General features: G+C 43.4%; 1 protein-coding gene across 2 annotated transcripts in view; it reads left to right on the top strand.

Annotated features, from left to right (window-relative positions):
* EFTUD2 (elongation factor Tu GTP binding domain containing 2) overlaps window positions 1-22,237 on the top strand; it is a 40,285-nt gene that overhangs the window by 2,990 nt on the left and 15,058 nt on the right. For both annotated transcript variants that reach the window (XM_065422797.1, XM_065422795.1), the window contains exons 3-13: window positions 843-1,008; window positions 1,414-1,492; window positions 9,197-9,272; window positions 14,400-14,465; window positions 14,748-14,783; window positions 16,045-16,135; window positions 17,873-17,955; window positions 18,465-18,631; window positions 19,688-19,812; window positions 21,361-21,424; window positions 22,059-22,149. In XM_065422797.1, the coding sequence (XP_065278869.1) occupies window positions 843-1,008; window positions 1,414-1,492; window positions 9,197-9,272; window positions 14,400-14,465; window positions 14,748-14,783; window positions 16,045-16,135; window positions 17,873-17,955; window positions 18,465-18,631; window positions 19,688-19,812; window positions 21,361-21,424; window positions 22,059-22,149 (1,044 nt within the window). The remainder of the gene's footprint in view (window positions 1-842; window positions 1,009-1,413; window positions 1,493-9,196; window positions 9,273-14,399; window positions 14,466-14,747; window positions 14,784-16,044; window positions 16,136-17,872; window positions 17,956-18,464; window positions 18,632-19,687; window positions 19,813-21,360; window positions 21,425-22,058; window positions 22,150-22,237) is intronic.

The following is a 22,237-nucleotide window of genomic DNA, read 5'->3' as shown; positions in this document are numbered from 1 at the left end:
ACATGACTGGAAGGTGTTCAGAGATTATGGTTATGAGCTAGGTGTAGGAACATTTATGGAATAGAGGAATTTGAGTAGTATTTATATTTATGAAAACAGAAATAGCCACTGATATGTTTAGGAATTGCTCTTTCACTGTAAAAAATTGCTCTTTCACTTTCTTTGGTAGATCTTTAGTGACCTAAGAAATTGGAACTAATCACTGGGTTGTTCCTTTAAAGTAGTAGAGCTCCTAATGGTGCAAGTATTTATATGCATATGCAAAATAATCATTATTGTACTAGTGAAATCATAACTCTCACACGTGTGGGGTTTTGGGGTTTAATGCACAGGGTTTGGTAGCCGCACCTTGATGCAGAAGGGGTCTAGTGTGTCTCACTACTTGTACTGCCAGCCTTGGGTATGTTGTGCACATTGATAAAGGGTATTGGTATCGATTGCTTGCTGTGCAAGCATCACTTGCATGTGGCATTGGTATCTGTTTTAAAGATGACCTGCTGTTCATTGTGGCTATCTGGAATGGATTCAAGGTGGAAAAATGGCCTCCAAACCAAAAAGTGGGGGAGCCCCCAGAACCTTTTTCTGAACCTGACTTTGATCAGTGCCTGATACAGCAAGACTGGGACCTGCACTGTAGTTGCATATGATCTAGATTCTAGTGGTAGTTATGATGGCTGGATTCTTTTCCAGCTGTGTCAACGACTTGAAGTGTGACCATCAGCAAATCACCTTCCCGCTCACTGCCTCCAGTTTCCTAACTGTAAAATAGGGATGATAATACTACGGAGTTTAATGTTTGTATAGTGCTCTAAAGAATAGCAAAGTATTGTTCTTGGTTTCAGCTTGATGATGATGATGATGACGATGATATAGGAGATCATGATGAAGATCATCCTGGAATGGAGGTGGTACTGCATGAGGATAAGAAATACTATCCGACTGCTGAAGAGGTTTACGGACCTGAGGTAGAGACCATAGTGCAGGAGGAAGATACCCAGCCTCTCACTGGTGAGTAATGATAGGTTAGTAAATTGTGGGTGTGATCAGGGAGGGCTTCTTAAAACAAACTTGTAAGGGAGAAGGAAAATAAAGTCTTGCTGTTGGCAGTATCATTAGGGTTAGGGTTAGAGTTTTTTGGCAGTATTATTAGTTTCCTCTCTTCAGAATTCATTCTGGTTAGCGTTTTGTTTCTGTCATTTTAACAGAAGTTCTATTGAGATAGTTAAGAAAGAATAATTTTGTTCATGAGTTACTTTAAAGAAAGCAAATTAAAACTTATTTCAGTTTAGTTTCTGATCCTCTGCACAGCTTAAAGTTTTGTCTACTCTTTATTACAGTGAACCTCTAAAATTAGAGAGAATGTTGCGTCTGAGGGGTACTAAGGAATACCTTTTCATTTTTTTTTGTTTTCAGAGCCTATTATTAAACCTGTGAAAACCAAGAAATTCTCCCTGATGGAGCAGACGTTGCCTGTCACTGTATATGAGATGGAGTGAGTACTGTGTGGCTTTTTCTTTCAAAAGTTCGTATTTGGTTCAAGTAGTTCATACAGTGTATCCTTCGCTTTCCCATGTTCACAGCCTGAGGGGAGATAAGAGGGATTGGTATGTACTACTCAGAGGAAAAAGCTGCTCTAGACTGGAGGTGAAAACGTCTTGTTTTCCAGCTTTCCAAAACAGCAGCAGTTTGGCCTTTCATTGGCATAGGGACACCATCGGCAGAACTGCAAGAGCAACTGGTTCCCCTTTCCCTAGCTAGAGGGGAGAAGGAAAAAGGTACAAAAGGAACTGAAGCTTCAAAATGCATTACACTCACTGCACTGCACAGCACGCATAGTGTCCTTACTTCACTAACTTCAGTCCTTAGTTTTCATCATCATCCCCCCCCCCCCCCCCAGTTAACGTGGAGTTTGTCAGTCAGAAACCCACACCTTGAATTCACTTAAAACCTATTTTCTTGAGTCACTCAGAAAAAATAGAGAGAGAGTCCAGAATCCTGGATACTAGTTACAGCTGTCCTACTGACTGTATGAGGCACTTTGTAGATTGTAAGGCCATAAAGGACCATTGTGGTCTTTGACATTCTATATAATGCAGTGTGAGGCATTAAGCAGATCTTGTAGAAAAACATCCAGTCTCAATTAAAAAATGTCCAGTGATGGAGAATCCATCAAAGCCCCTGATAAATAACTGAAGAGAAACAGTCAAAGGAAAGAGTCCCATTCAGTTACATCACATAAAGGCAGACAACTAAATATTGACAAATTTTATAAGAGCTTGTGTACAAATGCAAGAAGATGGGTGAACTTGAGTGCCTGGTATTAAATGAGGATTACTAGGCATCACAGAAGCTTGGTGGAATGATAACACTGCTCTACAGCCAAAATGCTTCTGAAATAAATGTAGTCAAACTTTACTAATTCTGGGTCACTGAGAACGAAAATGATGCTTAAAATTGTTGATTGGCTCTAGTTTTCAAGATATGCTATTGGGTCAGTATATACAACCCTTGACTTGGGAATGCCGGAGGATAAGTGAGTTATAAAGGGAAGGGATCTCAATTTAAACCAGAAATGACTAAAATACATCTTTGACTGGATCTATGAATAAATCTATGACTGGGTTTGGACAGTACTTGCTTTTTAGGCAAAACAATGAATGATGCAATCTGAAGCTGGTATTGCGTCATACATGATATGAATTGCATCATGTTATTCCTAGAAGTCATGGATGATGTAAGCTTCGTTATGATTGCATCACTCTGCTGAACAAATTGCCCTATATCAGCTCTAGAAATCATACAGTGTCGTGCTCTCTTATTTGTCAGTGTTTGATTTTGCAAAGGGACACATTTCTGTTTAGCCAAAGTGAGCAGAGATGCCTCGTACTTGTGTGAACAGTGCAGATAACTTCTGCTATGTTTGTGGTGAAGTGACTTTTGCATCACAAAAGCGCAGTATAACCACTATGGTTAAGAAAACCTATCACCTTTATTTTGGCTGAAAAATTGGAGATCAGGACAAGAGGTGGGCCCCACACATATGCTGCAACACTTGTGCAACAAATCTTCGCCAGTGGTTGAACAGGAAAAGAAAATCTATGCCTTTTGCAGTGCCAATGATTTGGAGAGAGCCAACAGATCATACCAGCAATTGTTACTTCTGCATGGTGCCTCCAGTTGGGAAAGGTGTGTCAAAGAAGAAAAAGTGGACTGTGCATTATCCAAACATTCCATCAGCTATACGCCCAGTACCCCACGGAGAAGGACTGCCGGTTCCTGATGCACCAGAATCATTCTCACTTGAGTCAGACGAGGAAGAGGAAGAGGATGAAACTTCTGGTCCTGAACCATCAGTGTCACAGGACCCACATTTTCTCCCATCCTCCTCCTCTGAACCACACCTCATAACACAAGGTGAACTGAATGACCTTGTCAGGGATTTGGAACTACCCAAGAGTAAGGCAGAGCTGTTGGGCTCCAGACTACAGCAGTGGAATCTCCTGGCAGGTGATGTTAGGGTTTCCATGTTCCGTGACCGTCAAAAGGATCTTGTCCCATTCTTCTTCATGGAAGGTGAACTTGTAGCCTGCAACAACATCGATGGTGTGATGGCAGCCCTCAACATCGTTCACGATCCAGATGCGTGGAGACTGTTCATTGATTCATCGAAGACGAGTCTTAAAGCTGTTTTACTGCATAATGGCAATGTTTTGCCATCAATTCCAGTTGGTCATGCAGTCCATATGAAGGAAACCTATGACAACATGAAACAACTTTTGAGGTGCATAAACTATGACCAACATCAGTGGCAGCTTTGTGGCGATTTGAAGGTTGTTGCTCTCTTGCTTGGTCTGCAGACTGGATACACAAAGTACTGCTGTTTTCTCTGCGAATGGGATAGTCGTGCAAGAGATTCCCACTACATCAAGAAAGATTGTCCACTCCGACAGTCATTGGAGCCTGGGAGGAAAAGTGTTCAGCATCCACCACTTGTTGAATCAAGGAAGATTTTGTTACCACCCTTACACATCAAGCTGGGTCTGATGAAGAACTTTGTCAAGGCCATTGACAAAACACAAGCAGCTTTCAAGTACCTTCGTGGAAAATTTCCAAGGTTAAGTGAAGCTAAGATAAAGGAAGGTGTCTTTGTTGGTCCTCAGATTCGTGAACTTCTTTGAGATGATGCATTTGACCATGCACTGCGTGGCAAGGAAAAGACGGCATGGAAAGCCTTCCAGTTAGTGGCAATAAATTTTCTCGGAAACAACAAGGCAGACAACTACAGGTTGTTGGTGGAAAACCTCCTCAAGGCATACAAAAGCCTTGGTTGCAACATGTCACTAAAAATACATTTTTTGCACTCTCATCTAGATTTTTTTCCACCGAACTGCGGAGCAGTGAGCGACGAGCATGGCGAGTGATTTCACCAGGACATTGCAACGATGGAGAAACGCTATCAGGGCAAATGGAGCCCATCAATGCTTGCAGACTATTGCTGGACAGTGACAAGAGATGCTCCATTTAATGAATACAAGAGACAAGCCAAGAAGCGCCGAGTAGACACTGAATAGGACTAAACTATGTACATAATAGTTGTTTGCCTTTTGTTTCATAATAAATTTTATTTATATAACCCTTTTGCTGATTTTTAAAGTGTTACATAAACAGGACAGGTGAAATATTATCATGTAAAGCAACCATAAACACATGAAAAGACCTAGGTTTACAATTTATGATTAAAACTCTACTATCTACACAATATACATAGACATAAAATGTAAAAACTTAAATATCTTAGAAACGGTAGCCAATCAGTTGTTTTAATTGTCATATTTGAATTCAGCACATCAAAATACATAATAAATAGCACATTTTATCTCTGAAGCAGACGACTTCTCAAAAATTGTAGACCAGTGTAACCAGTGGGACATGGTAATACCAGGGTACAAAATATCCTGGAATAACAAAGTAGGTCGCACTGGTAGGGGACTGGCACTATATGTGAAAGAAAGCATAGAGTCAAATACAGTAAAAATCTTAAATGGATCAAACTGTACCATAGAATCTCAATGGATAGAAATTCTGTGCTTGAATAATAAGAATATAGCTGTAGGAATATACTACTGACCACGTGACCAGGATGGTGATGGTAACAGTGAAATGCTCAGGGAGATTAGAGAGACTACAAAAACAGATAATGCAATACAGTGGAGTCGCATCATAGGCGCATTTAACTTACGCGATTTTAACTATATATGCTCGGCAAAACAAAAAAAATAACAATTTAAATACTGTCCCTGTAGTGCGGGCACTTCCGCCCGCCATTCCACTCAATGAACGTTTAACTATACGCGATTTTCACCTTACGCGCTGACTTCAGAACCTAACCCCCGCGTAAGATGCGACTCCCCTGTACTTTCAGCTATCCCCATATTGACTGAGTACCTGTCATCTCAGGAGTGAATGCAGAGATGAAAATTTCTAGACCCCATTAATGACTGCTTCTTGGAGGAGTTAGTCCCGGAGCCTTCAAGGGGAGAGGCAATTTTGATTTAGTCCTAAGTGGAGCACAGGATCTGGTCCAAGAGGTGAATATAGCTGAAACACTCATGTGGTGATCATAAAGTGACCATAAAGTAATGAAATTTAACATCCTTGTAAGAGGGAAAATACCAAAGAAACCCACCACAGTAGCATTTAACTTCAAAAAAGGGAACTCCACAAACACAAGGAGGCTAGTTAAACAGAAATTAAAAGGAATGGTCACAAGAGTGAAATGCCTGCACATTACTTGGAAACTTTTTTAAAACATCATAATAGAAGCTGCAACTATATCTATGCCCCAAATAAAAAAGAGGGGAAAAAACAGTAAGAGGATCAAAAAAAGCCACCATGGCTAAACAACAGAATAAAAAAGGCAGAGACAAAAGGCATCCTTTAAAAATCGGAAGTCAAATCCTAGTGAAGAAAATGAAAAGGAACATAAACTCTGGCAAGGCAAGTGTAAAAGTATAATTAGGCAGACCAAAAGAAGAATTTGAAGAGTAACTAGCAAAAGACACAAAAACGTAACAATCTGAAGCAGGAAGCCTGCCAAACAATCAGTGGGGCCACTGGACGATTGAGGAGCTAGGAAGACATGGCAATTGCAGAAGCTAAATGAATTCTTTGCATCCGTCTTCTGATCTGAGGGAAGATTCAAACTCCTGAGTTGTTCTTTTTAGGTGATAGATTCTGAGGAACTGTACCAGATTGAGGTGTCAATAGAGGAGGTGAATAGGAAGGTTCCCCAAGGATCTGTACTGGGACCTGTACTGTTCAACATACTCATAAATAAGGCTAAGATTTAGTCATGGGTATTTTTAGCAAAAGTCATGGACAGGTCACTAAACAAAAATTCACTGCCCCTGACCTGTCCATAACTTTTTTTTACTATAAATGCCCCTGACTAAATCTTAGCTGCTCTTGGGGCATCGCTGCTCTGGAAAAATGGGTAAACAGTGAGTTGGCAAAGTGTGCAGATGATACTAAACTACTTCAGAGAGTTAAGTCCAAAGCAGATTGCGAAGAGTTATAAAGGGGTCTCATAAAACTGGGTGACTGGGCAAGAAAATGGCAGATGAAATTCAATATTGATAAATGCAAAGTAATGCCCATTAGAAAACATAATCCCAACCATACATAGAAAATGATGAGGTCTAAATTAGCTGTTACTACTCAAGAAAGAGATCTTGGAGTCATTGTGGATAGTTCTCTGAAAACATCTGCTCAGTGTGCGGCGGTACTCAGACAAGCTTGCAGAATGTTACGAACCAGTAAGAAGACAGAAAATATCATCATGCCACTATATAAATGCATGGCACCCCACACCTTGAATACTGCGTGCAGTTCTGGTCCTTCCATCTTAAAAAAAAAAAAAAAAAATTAGAGTTGAAAAAGTACAGAGGAAGGCAACAAAAATGATTAGGGGTATGGAACAAGCTTGCATATGAGGAGAGATTAAAAGGCTGAGACTCTTCAGCTTGGAAAAGAGACGACTGGGGGGAATATGACAGAGGTCTATAAAATCATGACTGGTGTGGAGAAAGTAAATAGGGAAGTATTATTATTTATCCCTTCACATAACACTCAAACCAGGGATTGCCCTATGAAATTAGTATGCAGCAGGTTTAAAACAAACATAAGGAAGTACTTCTTCACACAACACATAGTCAACCTGGGGAACTTGTTGCCAGAGGATTTTGTGAAGGCCGAAAGTATAACTGGGTTAAAAAAAGATTAGATAAATTCCTGGAGGATAGGTCCATCAGTGGCTATTAGCCTCTTGCTCTGGGTGTCCCTAAACCTCTGATTACTAGAATCTGGGAATGGATGACAAGGAATGGATCACTCAATAAATTGCCCTGTTCTGTCACTCCCTCTGAAGCATCTAGCATTGGCCACTGTCAGAAGACCAACATATTGGGCTAGAAGGGCCATTGTCCATTTTTATGTTCTTACGTTAAAGTTCTTACAGTGATTAATTACCCTCGCTGTTAAAAAATTGTGCCTTATTTCTGGTCTGAATTTGTTTAGCTTCAACTTCCAGCCATTGGATCTTGTTATATCTGTCTGCTCGATTGAAGAGTCCGTTATTACATTTCTGTTCCCCACATAGGTCCTTATAGACTATGATCAAGTTATCCCTTAACCTTCTGTTGGATAAACTAAATAGAGTTAGCTCCTCAAGTCTATCACTAGACAATATTTTGTCCAATCCTTTAATCATCATCATGGCTCCTCTCTGAACCCTCTCCAATTTATCAACATCCTTCTTGAATTGTCCAGAACTGTACACAGTATTCCAGCAGTAATTGCACCAGTGCCAGATACAAAAGTAATATAATCTCTCTACTCCTTCTCAAGATTCCCCCGGTTTATACATCCCAGGATCACATTAGCTCTTTTGGCCGCAGCGTCACACTGGGAGCTCCATAGATTATCCACCATTGACCCTCATGTTCTTTTCAGAATCGCTGCTTCCCAGGATAGAGTCCCCCATCCTAAAAATATGGCGTCCATTCTGTGTTCCTAGATGTATAACATTACATTTAGCCATATAAAAATGCATCTTTTTTGCTTGCCTCCAGTTTATCAAGTGATCCATATCGCTTTGTATCGATGACCTAGTCTCTTCATTTACCACTTCTCCAATCTTGGTGTCACCTGCAAATTTTGTTAGTGCATATTTTGTTTTCATACAGGTCGTTAAATAGCATAGGGCAAAGAACTGCGGAATGCCTTTAGAAGAGCACATGCTCAGTCATGATTCCCCACTTAGTTACATTTGGAGACCTGTCTCTTAGTTTTTAATCCATATGTGCCATGTTGATCTCGTATCATTCTAGTTACTTAAACAAAACGTCATGCAGTACCAAGTCAGATGTGTTACCGAAGGGATCAACATTTATTACCTTTTATGCTGAACTTGATAGTGGTTTGAAGGGACTATACATTAATTTGACAATATTTATTTTCCATAAATCAATGTTACTTGGCATTAATTATATTAATCTCCTTTAATTCTTGAGCCCTATATTAGCCATTTCATTATCTTGTCAAGGTGACGGGTCTCTATAATTAACTGGGTCATCCCCTTTTTAAATGTTGGCACAACATTAGCTTTCTTTCAGTCTTTTAGAACTTCCCCAGTGTTCCAAGAGTTACTGAAAATCAACATTAACGGTCCAGCAAGCTTCTTCGCCAGCTCTTTTAAAATTCTTGGATCCAAGTTCTCTGGACCTCCTGATTTAAAAATTTCTAGCTTTAGTAGCTGTTGTTTAGCGGTCCTGTTGGAATGGAAAGTGTATTATCATCATCGTATGATATAAATACATCATCTGCTTTTCCCAAAGTACAGAACAGAAATATTTATTGAACACTTCCACCTTTTCAGCACTGTTTTTGACAATTCTACCATTTCATCTAGCAATGGATCAATACCATTGGTCCAATACTTAATCTCTGTGGGTCAGCTTCCCAGTCTGTGAATTGAGGATGTTTACCTACCTGGCAGGGAGCTAGGAGAATGAATGTTCTAAAGCACTTCAAGACCCTGGGATGAAAGGTGCAATTGAAGTGCCAGGTCTTACTGGGGGATCGTACTGTGGGCAGAATAGAAGCAGCTAACTGTCATTTGTTTCTTCCCTTCCTCTAGTTTCCTGGCAGATCTGATGGACAACTCTGAGCTGATTCGGAATGTGACCCTGTGCGGGCATCTCCACCATGGCAAGGTACAATGAATACAGGGCTGTGCCTAACTGAGGACAGAGTGTGTCTTCTGTGTTAATGAATCAGCTGGTGCTGTTGAAGGATAACAGCGCACTTGTGCAGGGACATGCCTTGCTAATAGTGCCTATGTGAGAGCTCACTGGTTCACAGTAGTGACTGTTTTTTGATTAGGAGGCCAAGCTGATTGTTGATAGTCTCTCAGTGGTTAAAGTAGTAAGCCAGAAGCCAGTTTATGCATTCAGTTCTGTGTTCTCTAGCTAATGCATATGTGGTTATGTAACTGCTTTAAGAAGTGATGTGTACGCATCAGCTCGGGAGTGTTTGATAGCATATATCAGTACAATAGGTAGATAAATCTAACCGATTGGGGGAGAGGGGAGCAATACCCTTACCATGGCTTTGTCAAGGCTCCCCTCTGCTGTGATGCCTACAAAACCAGGCCTGCTCCTCACGGTTAGGGAGCTGACAGAGTGTGACAGTCCCTCTTTCCTTCCCTCCTTTGCTCTTACTAACTCCCCCATTTCCCCCTCTACTCCCAATGAATAAAGAAAAGGAAAAAAAACCCAGATGTTACTAGTCATGCTGTGCCCATTCTTCACAGTGTTCATCTACTTGTATGTTCTTTCTCTGTTAAACATAAGAATGGCCATACAAGGTCAGACCAAAGGTCCATCTAGCCCAGTATTCTGTTTTCCGACAGTGGCCAATGTCAGGTGTCCCAGAGGGAATGAACAGAACAAGTAATCATCAAGTGATCCATCCCCTGTCGCTCATTCCTACCTTCTGGCAAACAGAGGCTACGTACACCATCCCTGCCCGTCCTGGCTAATAGCCATTGATGGACCTATCCTCCATTAATTTATCTAGTTCTTTTTTGAACCCTGGTATGGTCTTGGCCTTCACAACATCCTCTGGCAAGGAGTTCCACAGGTTGACTGTTCATTGTGTGGAAAAAATACTTCCTTTTGTTTGTTTTAAACCTGCTGCCGATTAATTTCATTTGGTGGCCCCTAGTTCTTGTGTTATGAGAAGGAGTAAATAACACTGCCTTATTTACTTTCTCCTCACCAGTCATGATTTTATAGACCTCTATCATATCCCCCCTTAGTCGTCTCTTTTCCAAGCTGAAAAGTTCCAGTCTTATTAATCTCTCCTCATACGGCAGCCGTTTCATATCCCTAATCATTTTTGTTGCCCTTTTCCAAGTCCAATATATCTTTTTTGAGATGAGGCAGCCACATCTACACCCAGTATTCAAGTTGTGGGCATACCATGGATTTATATAGAGGCAATATGATATTTTCTGTCTTATTATCTATCCCTTTCTTAATGATTCCCAACATTCTGTTCGCTTTTTTGACTGCCGCTGCACACTGAGTGGATGTTTTCAGAGAACTATCCATAATGACTCCAAGATCTCTTTCTTGAGGTAACATCCAATTTAGCCCCCATCATTTTCTATTTATAGCTGGGATTATGTTTTCCAATGTGCATTACTTTGCATTTATCAACATGGAATTTCATTTACCATTTTGTTGCCCAGTCACCCAGTTTTGAGAGAGCCTTTTATAGCACTTCACAGTCTGCCTGGGACTTAACTATCTTGAGTAAATTTTGCCACCTCACTGTTTACCCCTTTTTTCAGATAATTTATGAATATGTTAAATAGGACTGGGCCTAGTACAGATCCCTGGGGGACACCACTATTTACGTCTCTCCATTCTGAAAACTGACCATTTATTCCTACCCTTTGTTTCCTATCCTTTAACCAGTTACCAATCCAGAGAACCTTCTCTCTTATCCCATGACTGCTTATTTTGATTAAGAGCCTTTCGTATCCACTGGATCCATCTTGTCCACATGCTTGTTGACCCCCTCAAAGAATTCTAGTAGATTGGTGAGGCATGATTTCCCTTTACTAAAACCATGTTGATTATTCCCCAAGAAATTATATATATGTCTGACAATTTTGTTCTTTACTATAGTTTCAACTGGTTTGCCTGGTACTGAAGTCAGGTTTACCGGCCTGTAATTCCCAGGGTCTTCTCTGGAGCCCTTTTAAAAAATTGGTGTCATATTAGCTATCCTCCAGTCATTTGGTACAGAAGCTGATTTAAATGATAGGTTATAGCTGACAGTTAGTAGTCCTGCAATTTCACATTTGAGTTCCTTCAGAACCCTTGGGTGAATACCATCTGGTTCTGGTGACTTATTACTGTTTGGTTTATCAATTTGTTCCAAAACCACCTCTAATGACACCTCAATCTGGGACAGTTCCTCAGATTTGTCACCTAAAAAGAATGGCTCAGGTTTGGGAATCTCCCTCACATCCTCAACCGTGAAGACCGATGCAAAGAATTCATTTAGTTTCTCCGCAATGGCCTTATCGTTCTTGAGAGCTCCTTTATCATCTTGATCCTCCAGTGTCCCCAATGGTTGTTTAGCAGGCTTCCTGCTTGTGATGTACTTAAAAAAATGTTTTTGCTGTTTGGATGTTCTTCAAAAAAAATTTTGGCCTTCCTAATTATATTTTTACACTTCATTTGCTAGAGGATTTAACTTCCACTTTTTAAAGGATGCCTTTTTGCCTCTCACTGCTTCTTTTACTTTGTTGTTTAGCCTCGGTGCCTCTTTTTTGGTTCTCCTACTATTTTTTTTAATGTGGGGTATACATTTAAGTTGAGCCTCTATTATGGTGTCTTTTAAAAGTTTCCATGCAGCTTGCAGAGATTTTACTTTTGGTACTGTACCTTTTAATTTCTGTTTCACTAACCTCCTCATTTTTGTGTAGTTCCCCTTTCTGAAATTAAATGCTACAGTGTTGGGCTGCTGTGGTGTTTTCCCCGCCACAGAGATGTTAAATTTAATTATATTATGGTTACTATTACCAAGCAGTCCAGCTATATTCACCTGTTGGACCAGATCCTGTGTTCCACTTAGGACTAAATCAAGAATTGCCTCTCCCCTTGTGGGTTCCAGGACTAGCTGCTCCAAGAAGCCGTCATTTAAGGTGTCAAGAAACTTTATCTCAGTATCCCTTCCTGAGGTGATATGTACCCAGTCAATATGGGGATAGTTGAAATCCCCCAATCCATAGAGATTCTGTGGTACAGTTTGGTTCATTTAAGATTTTTACTTCATTTGATTCTACGCTTTCTTTCACATATAGTGCCATTCCCTCACCAGCATGACCTGTTCTGTCCTTCCAATATATTTTGTACCCTGGTATTACTGTGTCCCATTGATTATCCTCATTCCACCAAGTTTCTGTGATGTCTGTTATATCAATCTCCTCATTTAACACGAGGCACTCTAGTTCATGCATCTTATTATTTAGACTTCTACCATTGGCATGTAAGCACTTTAAAAACTTGTCACTTTTTAGCTGCCTGCCATCACTTGATGTAATTGAATGGGACTGTTTTTCATTTGACAGTTTCTCTTCAGATCCTACCTGTATTTTATGATCTTCCATCCTCTCCTCCTTATTAGGACATAGGGAATCTCCATTTATAGATCCTCCTCTAAGGGATGTCCGAACCACGTGCTCCTCTGCACCTGTCAGCTTTCCCCCAGCCTTTAGTTTAAAACTGCTTTACGACCTTTTTAATGTTAAGCTCCAGCAATCTGGTTCCATTTTGGTTTAGGTGGAGCCCATCCTTCCTGTATAGACTCCCCCTTTCCCAAAAGTTTCCCCAGTTCCCAATAAACCTAAACCCCTCCTCCCTACACCATCGTCTCATCCATGCATCGAGACCCTGCAGTTCTGCCTGTCTGTCTGGTCCTGCGCGTGGAACTGGAAGCATTTCAGAGAATGCTACCATGGGGTTCCTGGCCTTCAATCGCTTACCTAGCAGCCTAAATTTGGCCTCCAGGACCTCTCTCCTATCCTTCCCTATGTCATTGGTACCTACATGTACCACGACCACCGGCTCCTCCCCAGCACTACACATAAGTCTATCTAGATGTCTCGAGAGATCTGCAACCTTCGCACCAGGCAGGCAAGTCACCATGTGGTTCTCCCGGTCATCTCAAACCCAGCTATCTATGTTTCTAATAATCAAATCACCCATTACTAATACCCGTCTCTTCCTAATAACTGGAGTTCCCTCCCCCGGAGAGGTAACCTCAGTGCAAGAGGATACCCCAACATCATCTGGAAGGATGGTCCTAACTATGGGATCATTTATTTCTGCTCTAATTGGATGTTCTCCATCCCTGAGGCTTTCATCCTCCTCAGCAGCACAGAGGCCGTCATCTATGTACCTCTCTGTCTCCCTTAGCTCCTCTAGCTCAGCCACCTTGGCCTCCAAAACCCGTACACAGTCTCTGAGGGCCAGGAGCTCCTTGCACCGAATGCATACATACACCACCAGCCCATAGGGCCTCTGAGGGCCAGGAGCTCCTTGCACCAAATGCATACATACACCACCAGCCCATAGGGCAGGTAATCAGACATGCTGCATTGGGTGCAATAAACTGGGTAGCCCCCACTCTGTTGCTGGACTTCTGCCTGCATTCTCTTTTTACTTCTGCAGCTGGTTCCTTTGTTGTTGTTTTGTTTTTATATGGGGATGTTTTGTAGCTTAAGTTTAAAGAAGTTTAAGAAATGTTAAGTGGTATGTAGCGCCCCCACCATCACACTCCCCCTGTAAACTCCCTCACAAAACTCCCCTGTTAGCTGCTCCTGTTCACTAGCTTCTCTGGTCGCTTAGGAGCAGTCTTTTTAAAGCCCTGGTCTTCCTGAGTAGCCCCACCCCCTGGTTAAGGGTTGTTCGTGACCCTTCATCTTTTGTGTGTTTTAGATTGGAAGCCCTTCAGGGCTCAGACTATATCAATTTATGTTTGTACTGGTGCCCAAACAGTGGGGCCCCCATCCTGAGTGGGCCCATAGTAAAACTGTAGTAGTAGTAATGATCTGTCAGTTACTTTATCGCTACTCGCTAGTCTGATAGTTTTAGTCCCTTGAGAGATTGCTCTGAGACTCCACTTCAAATAACATACAATTAGCCACCAGCTCCGCTCCCTCCCACCTCTCTGGCTAAAATAGCAAAGATTTGGTGGCCCATCTATATCTGTTTATCACCCATAAGGTCACCTTGCTTTTTCTTGCCTTTTGATACTTTCAGACTTGTTTTGTGGATTGCCTGATAGAGCAGACGCACCCAGAGATCAGGAAGCGCTACGACCAGGATGTAAGTGGCATCTCAGTACGTTCTGATCGTTTGGGATGACGGGAGGGCAGAGGGTGCTCACATTCAAATGGAGAGATTCTGTGCATGAGGGAGAATGTGATCTAAAGGTTAGAGCCGAGAACTGGAAGCCAGGCTTCTGGGTTCTGTTCCTAGTTCTGCCATTTATTTACTGTGTTATTTATATGTAAACAGCCATCGCTTCCTATTTCAGACTTTAAAATGTTTGATATAAAAACGTCTTGTTTCATGATCTGACCCGGAGAACTGTCTCTGTTTCTGCAGCTTTGCTACACTGACATACTGTTCACGGAGCAAGAGGTGAGTGCACCTTGAGATAGGCACTAACTCCGGCAAACTGCGCTCAAGCTGCAGAAAGACATGAAAAAATCAATTCTTCACTCGTAATGCTTCCAAGTGTGACCTCTTGTGCCCTGTATGTTGGGAGGAAAGTTCGTTTTGATTTACTGCACCAGTTGATCTATAAACCAGGGATCTTATCGCTTAAGGCAATGACAAGCAGACCAAACCTTATCTTCCTTCCATTACTCTTGCCTCCCTATATAAAACCTTAATAGTCACGTTTAATTAAATAAAAAAACCTACTGAAGCTGACCACCTGTGGCAATCTGGTCAATTGTCCTTGTAATTGAAACAGCCAAGAGTTTCTCTGATGCTGAGGCTAACATGGCCAATGTAGTGTTGTGAAAGGGCCATTTGATATCCTGCGTGTTGGAGGTAAATGTAAAATTGGTGATGGACGTATTATTTGGATGGAAGACCAGTGAATGCTGAAGTGTGTGTACCAAGAAAGGCCACTATGCATTTGGCAATCACATGGTAACCAAAAGCCTCAGTGGCACAGTAAGGTCAGACAGACTCCTTAAGAATGCAGGTGGCGTTTGATCCGTGAGGAGGCCGTGTCCCTGGGAGATTTGCCGTGATGATGATGACGGTTATAAACGTAAACTCTTTAATTTTGGAGGCTGTCCCAGTGGCACAAGTGGGTTCAGTCTGTGAAGGGAAGGCGCAGGGCAGGGGTTATTCGCTGAGATCGGAATAAACAGATTCTATTTTTCATAAACCTTGGGCTTTCTGGGATTTGAACCTTTAGACTGGGGTCTTTGGTTATATTTAACAAAAAAAAACCTGGGTCATACTGATTACATGTTGGTGCAGAGTCATGTCTGGGTCTGTTCTGTGAACATGGTATTTCCATCCCCTCACTGTTTCTTTACATTGCCTATGGGCAGAGCTCACGTGTCAGGGCATGACCTGGGGACAGCAGCAAGAAGGGAGGCAGAAGGAATTTATTCTCCCATGTACAGCATTGCACTGTTAGCTGAGTACAGTATTCAGGAGATTTCTCCTCGGATGAACTGGGTGTTGGCTACTGCTAGAGCAAGTTTACTGGGTGTCTGGATCAACAGCCCAATCCAGTATGATAGGAGATGGGACGTTGGGATGGATGGGCGATTTTCTATGTCTTGTCTGATGAATTCTCTTTCCATGGCTGACTGCCGCTTCCCCCAGTCATGTTGCACTGTAATTTATCTGCTAATCCTGACTTCATTTCTTTCAGAGGGGTGTTGGCATCAAGAGTACCCCAGTGACTGTGGTTCTACCAGACACCAAGGGGAAATCCTTTCTCTTCAACGTCATGGACACGCCAGGTGTGTTGAGCCAATCCAGACACTAACAATTTGTGGGCTTAATCCTGGCAATCCTGCTTGTGAGTTAGTTTCAATAAAGCCAGTGGTGCTACTGGTGTGAGTAAGAAATGCACGTTTCAGTAAAGGCTTCTACAAATGGGCCCCAGTTCACAAAACCTATAGGTCTTCTGAAGGAAGGTGCATAGACATGAATGGAATACTAAAAATATAAACCACTGTCTACCAAAGGAGGGTCTGAGGGGGGCTTTGGAGCTAGGGCATAATGGGGTTTTGCACCAAACCAGTTTACATTTTCTCAAATCCAATGTCTGTCTATTTAAATCTCACAGACCAGTTAGTCAGTTCAGACTTTATAAAGTGCAATGACACACTGAAAAGTTTCCCTTCAAGGATGACATCCTGGGGTTTCATGTTTAATCTTAGTGATTCCATTTCAGCCTAACAGAGCTTCAAATCTGACCTTCCAGCTGGCTGCTCTGAAAACACTACCAGCTATAGAGGGATTTTGCAGCTGGAATTTAGCTGGTAGTTTTTTGTTTCTGATGCTTAAGGCAGCATAGGCTTCAGCTCATGCTCTCGTAGCTGGACTAGTTCCTTCAGGGCTAATAGGACTGAGAACATTGCGCTCTCTCTTTTTTGAGGTCAGACAAGATGATCAGAATGGTCCCTTGTTGGCCTTAGAACCTATGAAACTTGTTTGTGTCTGAGCTGCATCAGCAGAGGTGACTTAAATATATGGGAAGTAGATGTGTGGCCAGATTTTCAAGGTCTCGGCACCCACGTTTGAGCCGGATTTTTCCAAAGTGCAATTGTGAGACTTACGCTTAGGTTTTCAGAAGAACTTGGTGCCTGACGTACTGAGCTCTTTTGAATAGATGGCCCATTTGGGCAAGAAACTGAAATGGATTCATTCCTGCTCTAACCAGAGCCACACTTCTGCTTCTGATGTATGGAGTTACAAAACAGCTGGGGACTGGAGACTGACACAGCGCATTACAAAATAACACCGCAGTTGTGTCCAAAGAGCTTTCAGTCTAAGCCAAGGAGAGACAAGCACAGAAGACGCCAGAAGAGGGAGGAGGGTTTTGCAGGGATTATGTTGGTTACTGCCCAGCTCTGCTCCTTAACCTAGTTCATTGGGGGGAGGGATAGCTCAGTGGTTTGAGCATTGGCCTGGGTTGTGAGTTCAATCCTTGAGGGGGCCATTTAGGGCTCTGGGGCCAAAAAAAAAAAAAAAAAAAAACTGTCAGGGACAGTACTTGGTCCTGCTAGTGAAGGCAGGGGACTGGACTCAATGACCTTTCAAGGTCCCTTCCAGTTCTATGAGATAGGTATATCTCCATATATTATTTATTATATTATTACAATATTCACCGCTCTGAAATTACTACTTTAATTACCACCTTTCCTCGGGCATTTACACAAAGCTTTGGGGATAGAGTTACAGTTGCAAACAGATGACTGTTAAAAACAACATTAGTAGCCTGCTGTAGTCTCAAAAATCAGCATTAGACAGTGTGGAAGGTCCTTATACACAATGCTGGCAACAGTGCCCTTGCTAGATTAACTGAGGTGCTTTCTGCAAGGCAAAGGAACACCATTCTTCTCACCCCTGCCCTCTGGAGTGCAAGCTTGTGACCAATGACAGGTCCCCACAGCTCGGGGCAGCTTTCCCCACTCCAGCGAGTGATCTCTGTGAACTGGGATCACTGAGCTTTGATTGCTTTTGTTTTGAAGGCCATGTGAACTTTTCTGATGAGGTTACTGCCGGCCTTCGTATTTCAGACGGAGTTGTGCTTTTCATTGATGCGGCCGAGGGGGTAAGTGTTAGTCTCTTTTACCCCCTGTGGATGTATTTCAGAATCTCTTGGCCTCCTTGATCCTGACTTCAATCTAGCTGAAGCAATCTGTGTAGAGTTCACTTGCATGAGTGAGGGGGCTCTTTGGAGGCTGATTTAGAAAGGGGCGCATTTTCTAGCTATTGAAGCAGAGAGTCATGGCTCCTGGGTTCTATTTCCAGGTCTGACACTGATGCACTGTGACTTTGGACTACTCGCTTAACTACTTTGTACCTCCACTTCCCCCCACATCTGAAATAAAGATGATTATTTATATCAGAGGTGTTGGAAGGGGTGACTTAAAGGAATGCTGTGGGGTTAAACACATACTTCTAAAATTCAAATTATTAGCAGGTCACTGGTGGCCGAGCTTAGACTTTTCTACAGGCTGCTGGCCTCTTGGATAAGGGTCACTGCTTTGTCTGTCACGCCCCATGTAGCGTGTTATCAAGGGCTTTAGCTCGTCTGGTGATGCTCCTTGTTTTCCGCAGGTTATGCTGAACACAGAGAGGCTGATCAAGCACGCAGTGCAGGAGAGGCTGGCAGTGACCGTGTGCATTAATAAGATAGATCGGCTGATCCTGGAGCTGAAGCTTCCCCCCACCGATGCCTATTACAAACTCCGACACATAGTAGATGAGGTCAACGGCTTGATCAGGTACAGATCTGTGAGGTGGGGGGTGGTCATTGGAGCATGGTATCCTTGGCCCACTTAGTCCATCTTGGAGTCTGTGTTTGAGCATCACTCATGCTAAAATCAAAAGTATAAGTCATTACAGTCGAATGTCATGGAATGGTTTCCACCCATAGCAAGTGCATGCACTAGACACGTAACTTGGAATGGATTTGTTCACTTAACACACATTTGGTGGAAAGGACTTCACTCTTCTACAGTGTGTGCATGTAATTTTTTGGTGCGGGGGGGCCTGGCCCTTCCCCTTCCCCTTCTCTGGTGTTTTGACAGGGCCAGCCTGTCCCATGGTGGATGTCCTCAAAATGGTATGAAGCCCTAGATAATTTTTTAGAGACTGGGCTGAGATTTTTTCAAAGCTGACCAAGGGATTTGAGTGTCCAATTTCCATTAAAAGGTAGTGGGACTTGGGCGTCCCAATCTGCTAAATCCCCTGTGAAGTAGTGCTGTGTCTCAAGCCGCCCTGCGTACGGCTGTGCCCCTGGTGCCGTGGGGCCCTTGCTGAACAGGGCAGAAGGGAGGAAGGCAGTATTTCACTGCTCTCCATACACACCATGTGTTACTGCCCGCTGCTTTAACAGGCACCCTACAGAGCAGCACTGGCAGTTGGGATAGTGGCATCTTGCAGATTCACGTTTTCATTTTATTCCATCCCTGCTTTGTTTGTCCTCTGTTGGTCTCTTCCCCTCAATTGTCCAAAAGGTTTTTTTCCTTCTCCATTTGTTTGATGTGTTTTAAAAAGAGAAAACAATAGTTAATTAAACTGCAAAATACGTGTGTGTGTGTGTGTGTGTCTGTCTGTCTGTCTGTCTCTCTCTCTCTCTCTCTGGCAACCAACCAACCAACCCTAAAACACATCTCCTTAGTGCTGGAGCCCTCTTGTAGGCCCCTGTGGGCAGTGCAGAGTTCCTCCAGTGGTTTGGGTTTAGGTTCATTGACAGTGTCTTCCTCTGTTTATAGCTCCAGTCTTTGCTCCATCACGCTATAGAATTATGCTGTACATAAAAGCTCTCTCTGTTTCAGCATGTATTCCACTGACGAGAACCTGATCCTCTCCCCTCTTCTGGGGAACGTCTGCTTCTCCAGTTCCCAGTACAGCATCTGCTTCACGCTTGGCTCCTTTGCAAAGATTTATGCAGACACGTTTGGTAAGACTCAGCCAAAAACCATGCACACATCAACATCTCAAGTCCCATTCATTTCTGTGGAGCCCTTTCAAGTACTTACAGCAACTCAGGTCTCTGCTGGCTCGTGTAGGCACTTATATGCTAGCACAGGCACTCAGAAACATTTAGGGAGCTGAGAGTTATTGCAGAGCCCAATTGGGGTATTTCTCACCAGCCACTTTCTGGTTGTTGAGGAAACCGGAATCCCGATGAGGAACATTGCTGGATAAATATTTTCTCCTGTAATTCTTTATCTTGTAAATATTGGAATGGGTGGTACGTATGTCTATAGTGGAGAAAACCCACTGTCGCTGTTCTAGATAAACGCTTGCGTACGTGCTGCACTCTGCATGGGGTAACAAAATGGTTCAGAGCTGAAAGGGTTAAGAATCTTTCAGCATTGCCCTGAGGAAAGCCCTGTTCTCCGGATTTGAGACTCAGCTGTATGGAGGCGGAAGCTTGGCCCTGCGGGGTCTTGCCCTCGAGCTGTCCCCTGGATCTTTTTTATGTAACTGTCCTGGCTGTGGTTTGCATCTCTGCTCCCTCGATGCCAGCCTGAGGCAGTCTCTGGTTTGAAAGAGCAGGCAGTAAAGGAATAGCCATGTGCTTAGCCTGGCCAGCTAGAACTTGGCGAGTCCCCGGTTCGCAGTGTTCCACGGGGCTGCAGTTGTGGTGAAGTTGGGATCTAGGAGGTGCTGCCAGGCAGCTGGCCCAACTTTGGGGGGGCATGAAAAGCAGCCTTTGTTCAGAGATCAGGGGGCTGATGCTCTCATGCACCATAAGATGGAATAAACAAGATCCTCTTTCATTATGGCATCCTTTGGTGCCCGGCCTGAGGTTTTCCCGACTCTCAGGCTAATTTAACATGCGGGCAGCGGTTGGTCAGGCACGCTAATGGACTGTCCTCTTAGTGGAAGTGGTGTGAGTGGGTGCTGATGTCTTATCACTTGTAAACTCAGCATGACGTGAAATCTAGAGCTACAGTCCCGCCTATTCCCGGGGCATTTGAGGAGGGATATTCATGTGTGGATTTAAGATCTAAAAGCTAGGGAAGTGAGGGAGAGGGGATGCTGAGAGATGCTCCTAGGCAGAAAATATTGCAATGAGCCTGGGCGGGAGGTGGAGATCATGCTATGCCAGCTGCCCTCCAGTGCTTAGCATGAGACGTTAAGTCAGTTGGAGAGCGAGTGGATCCAGCTGGTCGGCTCTTTTCAGTCATCATTTTTCTGAGAGAGTTCCAGTGTCCCTTGGAACTGAACGCACGCCCTGGGCCCTGACTGATCCCCTTGTCAGCAGTCAGGCCACAGACCCCGCACTCCCTTCTCACCCCTGCATGGTTTTCCTGCTGAGGGTTGGTGTCAGGGCATCTCGCGCTGCAGCTGCCTGAAGTTCAGCCTCCAGAGCTGTCGAGCCAGTGCCCTTCTGCAGCTCTGAACTCCCGTGACCATTGACAAAGAAAACATGACCCCATGAGTGGAGAGAGGTATTTCATCGGGTGATCGCCGAGGTTATTTCTTTATTCCCTTGTAGGAGACATCAATTACCAGGAGTTTGCAAAGCGGCTTTGGGGTGACATCTACTTCAACCCCAAGACGTACGTAGTGTTTTTAGTGATCTTTGTTCACCAGCTTTCTTACTGTCCAAGCAGCATCTCTTGCCCTCCCCCCCATCCTGTAGAACCACAGAGGAGTTGGAAGAGGCTGAGTTGAGCCTCTCCTCTACTAGGTGTGAATCCACATTGCTGTGTGTCCTGCCAGTTGGTGGCAGAGCGCTCATGTTCCTCCACAGGCATCGCTAGCTGTCATTGCTGGGCTTACCCTGGGGCATAGACATGCCTGCTCTAGCTCCCCGGGATTTTGGAGGGGGATGCGGGATGGCATGTGGCTCGATTTCCTGTTTTTCTGAGTGGTTGTGGGTACCTTGGATGGGTTGCAGGTTCAATTCCTAGGGACCACCAGTTCCTACTAAATGCCCATGAGGGTTCATTGGGGTCCCTTTTTTTGAATAATGTGTATAGCTCCATAGGAGTGCACAGAGCTCCCCGGGACAGGTCAGGTCAGATTCCCTGCCCTGCAGATCTTACACTCTGCGTAAGGACCAGGAAAGGAAGGGGGAAATATGAATATCCAGGCACGCAGGGGCTAGTGTACATATCACAGAGGTCATAGTGCTTTTGGGTGGCAGAGCATTTTCCATTCACATCTTTCCTTTTGGCTTTTCCTGCACAGACGAAAGTTCACTAAAAAGGCCCCGACCAGCAGTTCCCAGCGGAGCTTTGTGGAGTTTGTCCTAGAGCCCCTGTACAAGATCCTGGCGCAGGTACACGCTTGCTTTCCCCTTTCCTTTCATGTGACTGCAGTACCAAGTAATTGAAGCCTGTAGTGTTTAAAGACTGAACACTAGATGG

The sequence above is a fragment of the Emys orbicularis genome, chromosome 25 (assembly GCF_028017835.1).
Source record: "Emys orbicularis isolate rEmyOrb1 chromosome 25, rEmyOrb1.hap1, whole genome shotgun sequence".
NCBI classification, from domain to species: Eukaryota; Metazoa; Chordata; order Testudines; family Emydidae; genus Emys; species Emys orbicularis.
This window is presented reverse-complemented; position numbering and strand designations above follow the sequence as displayed.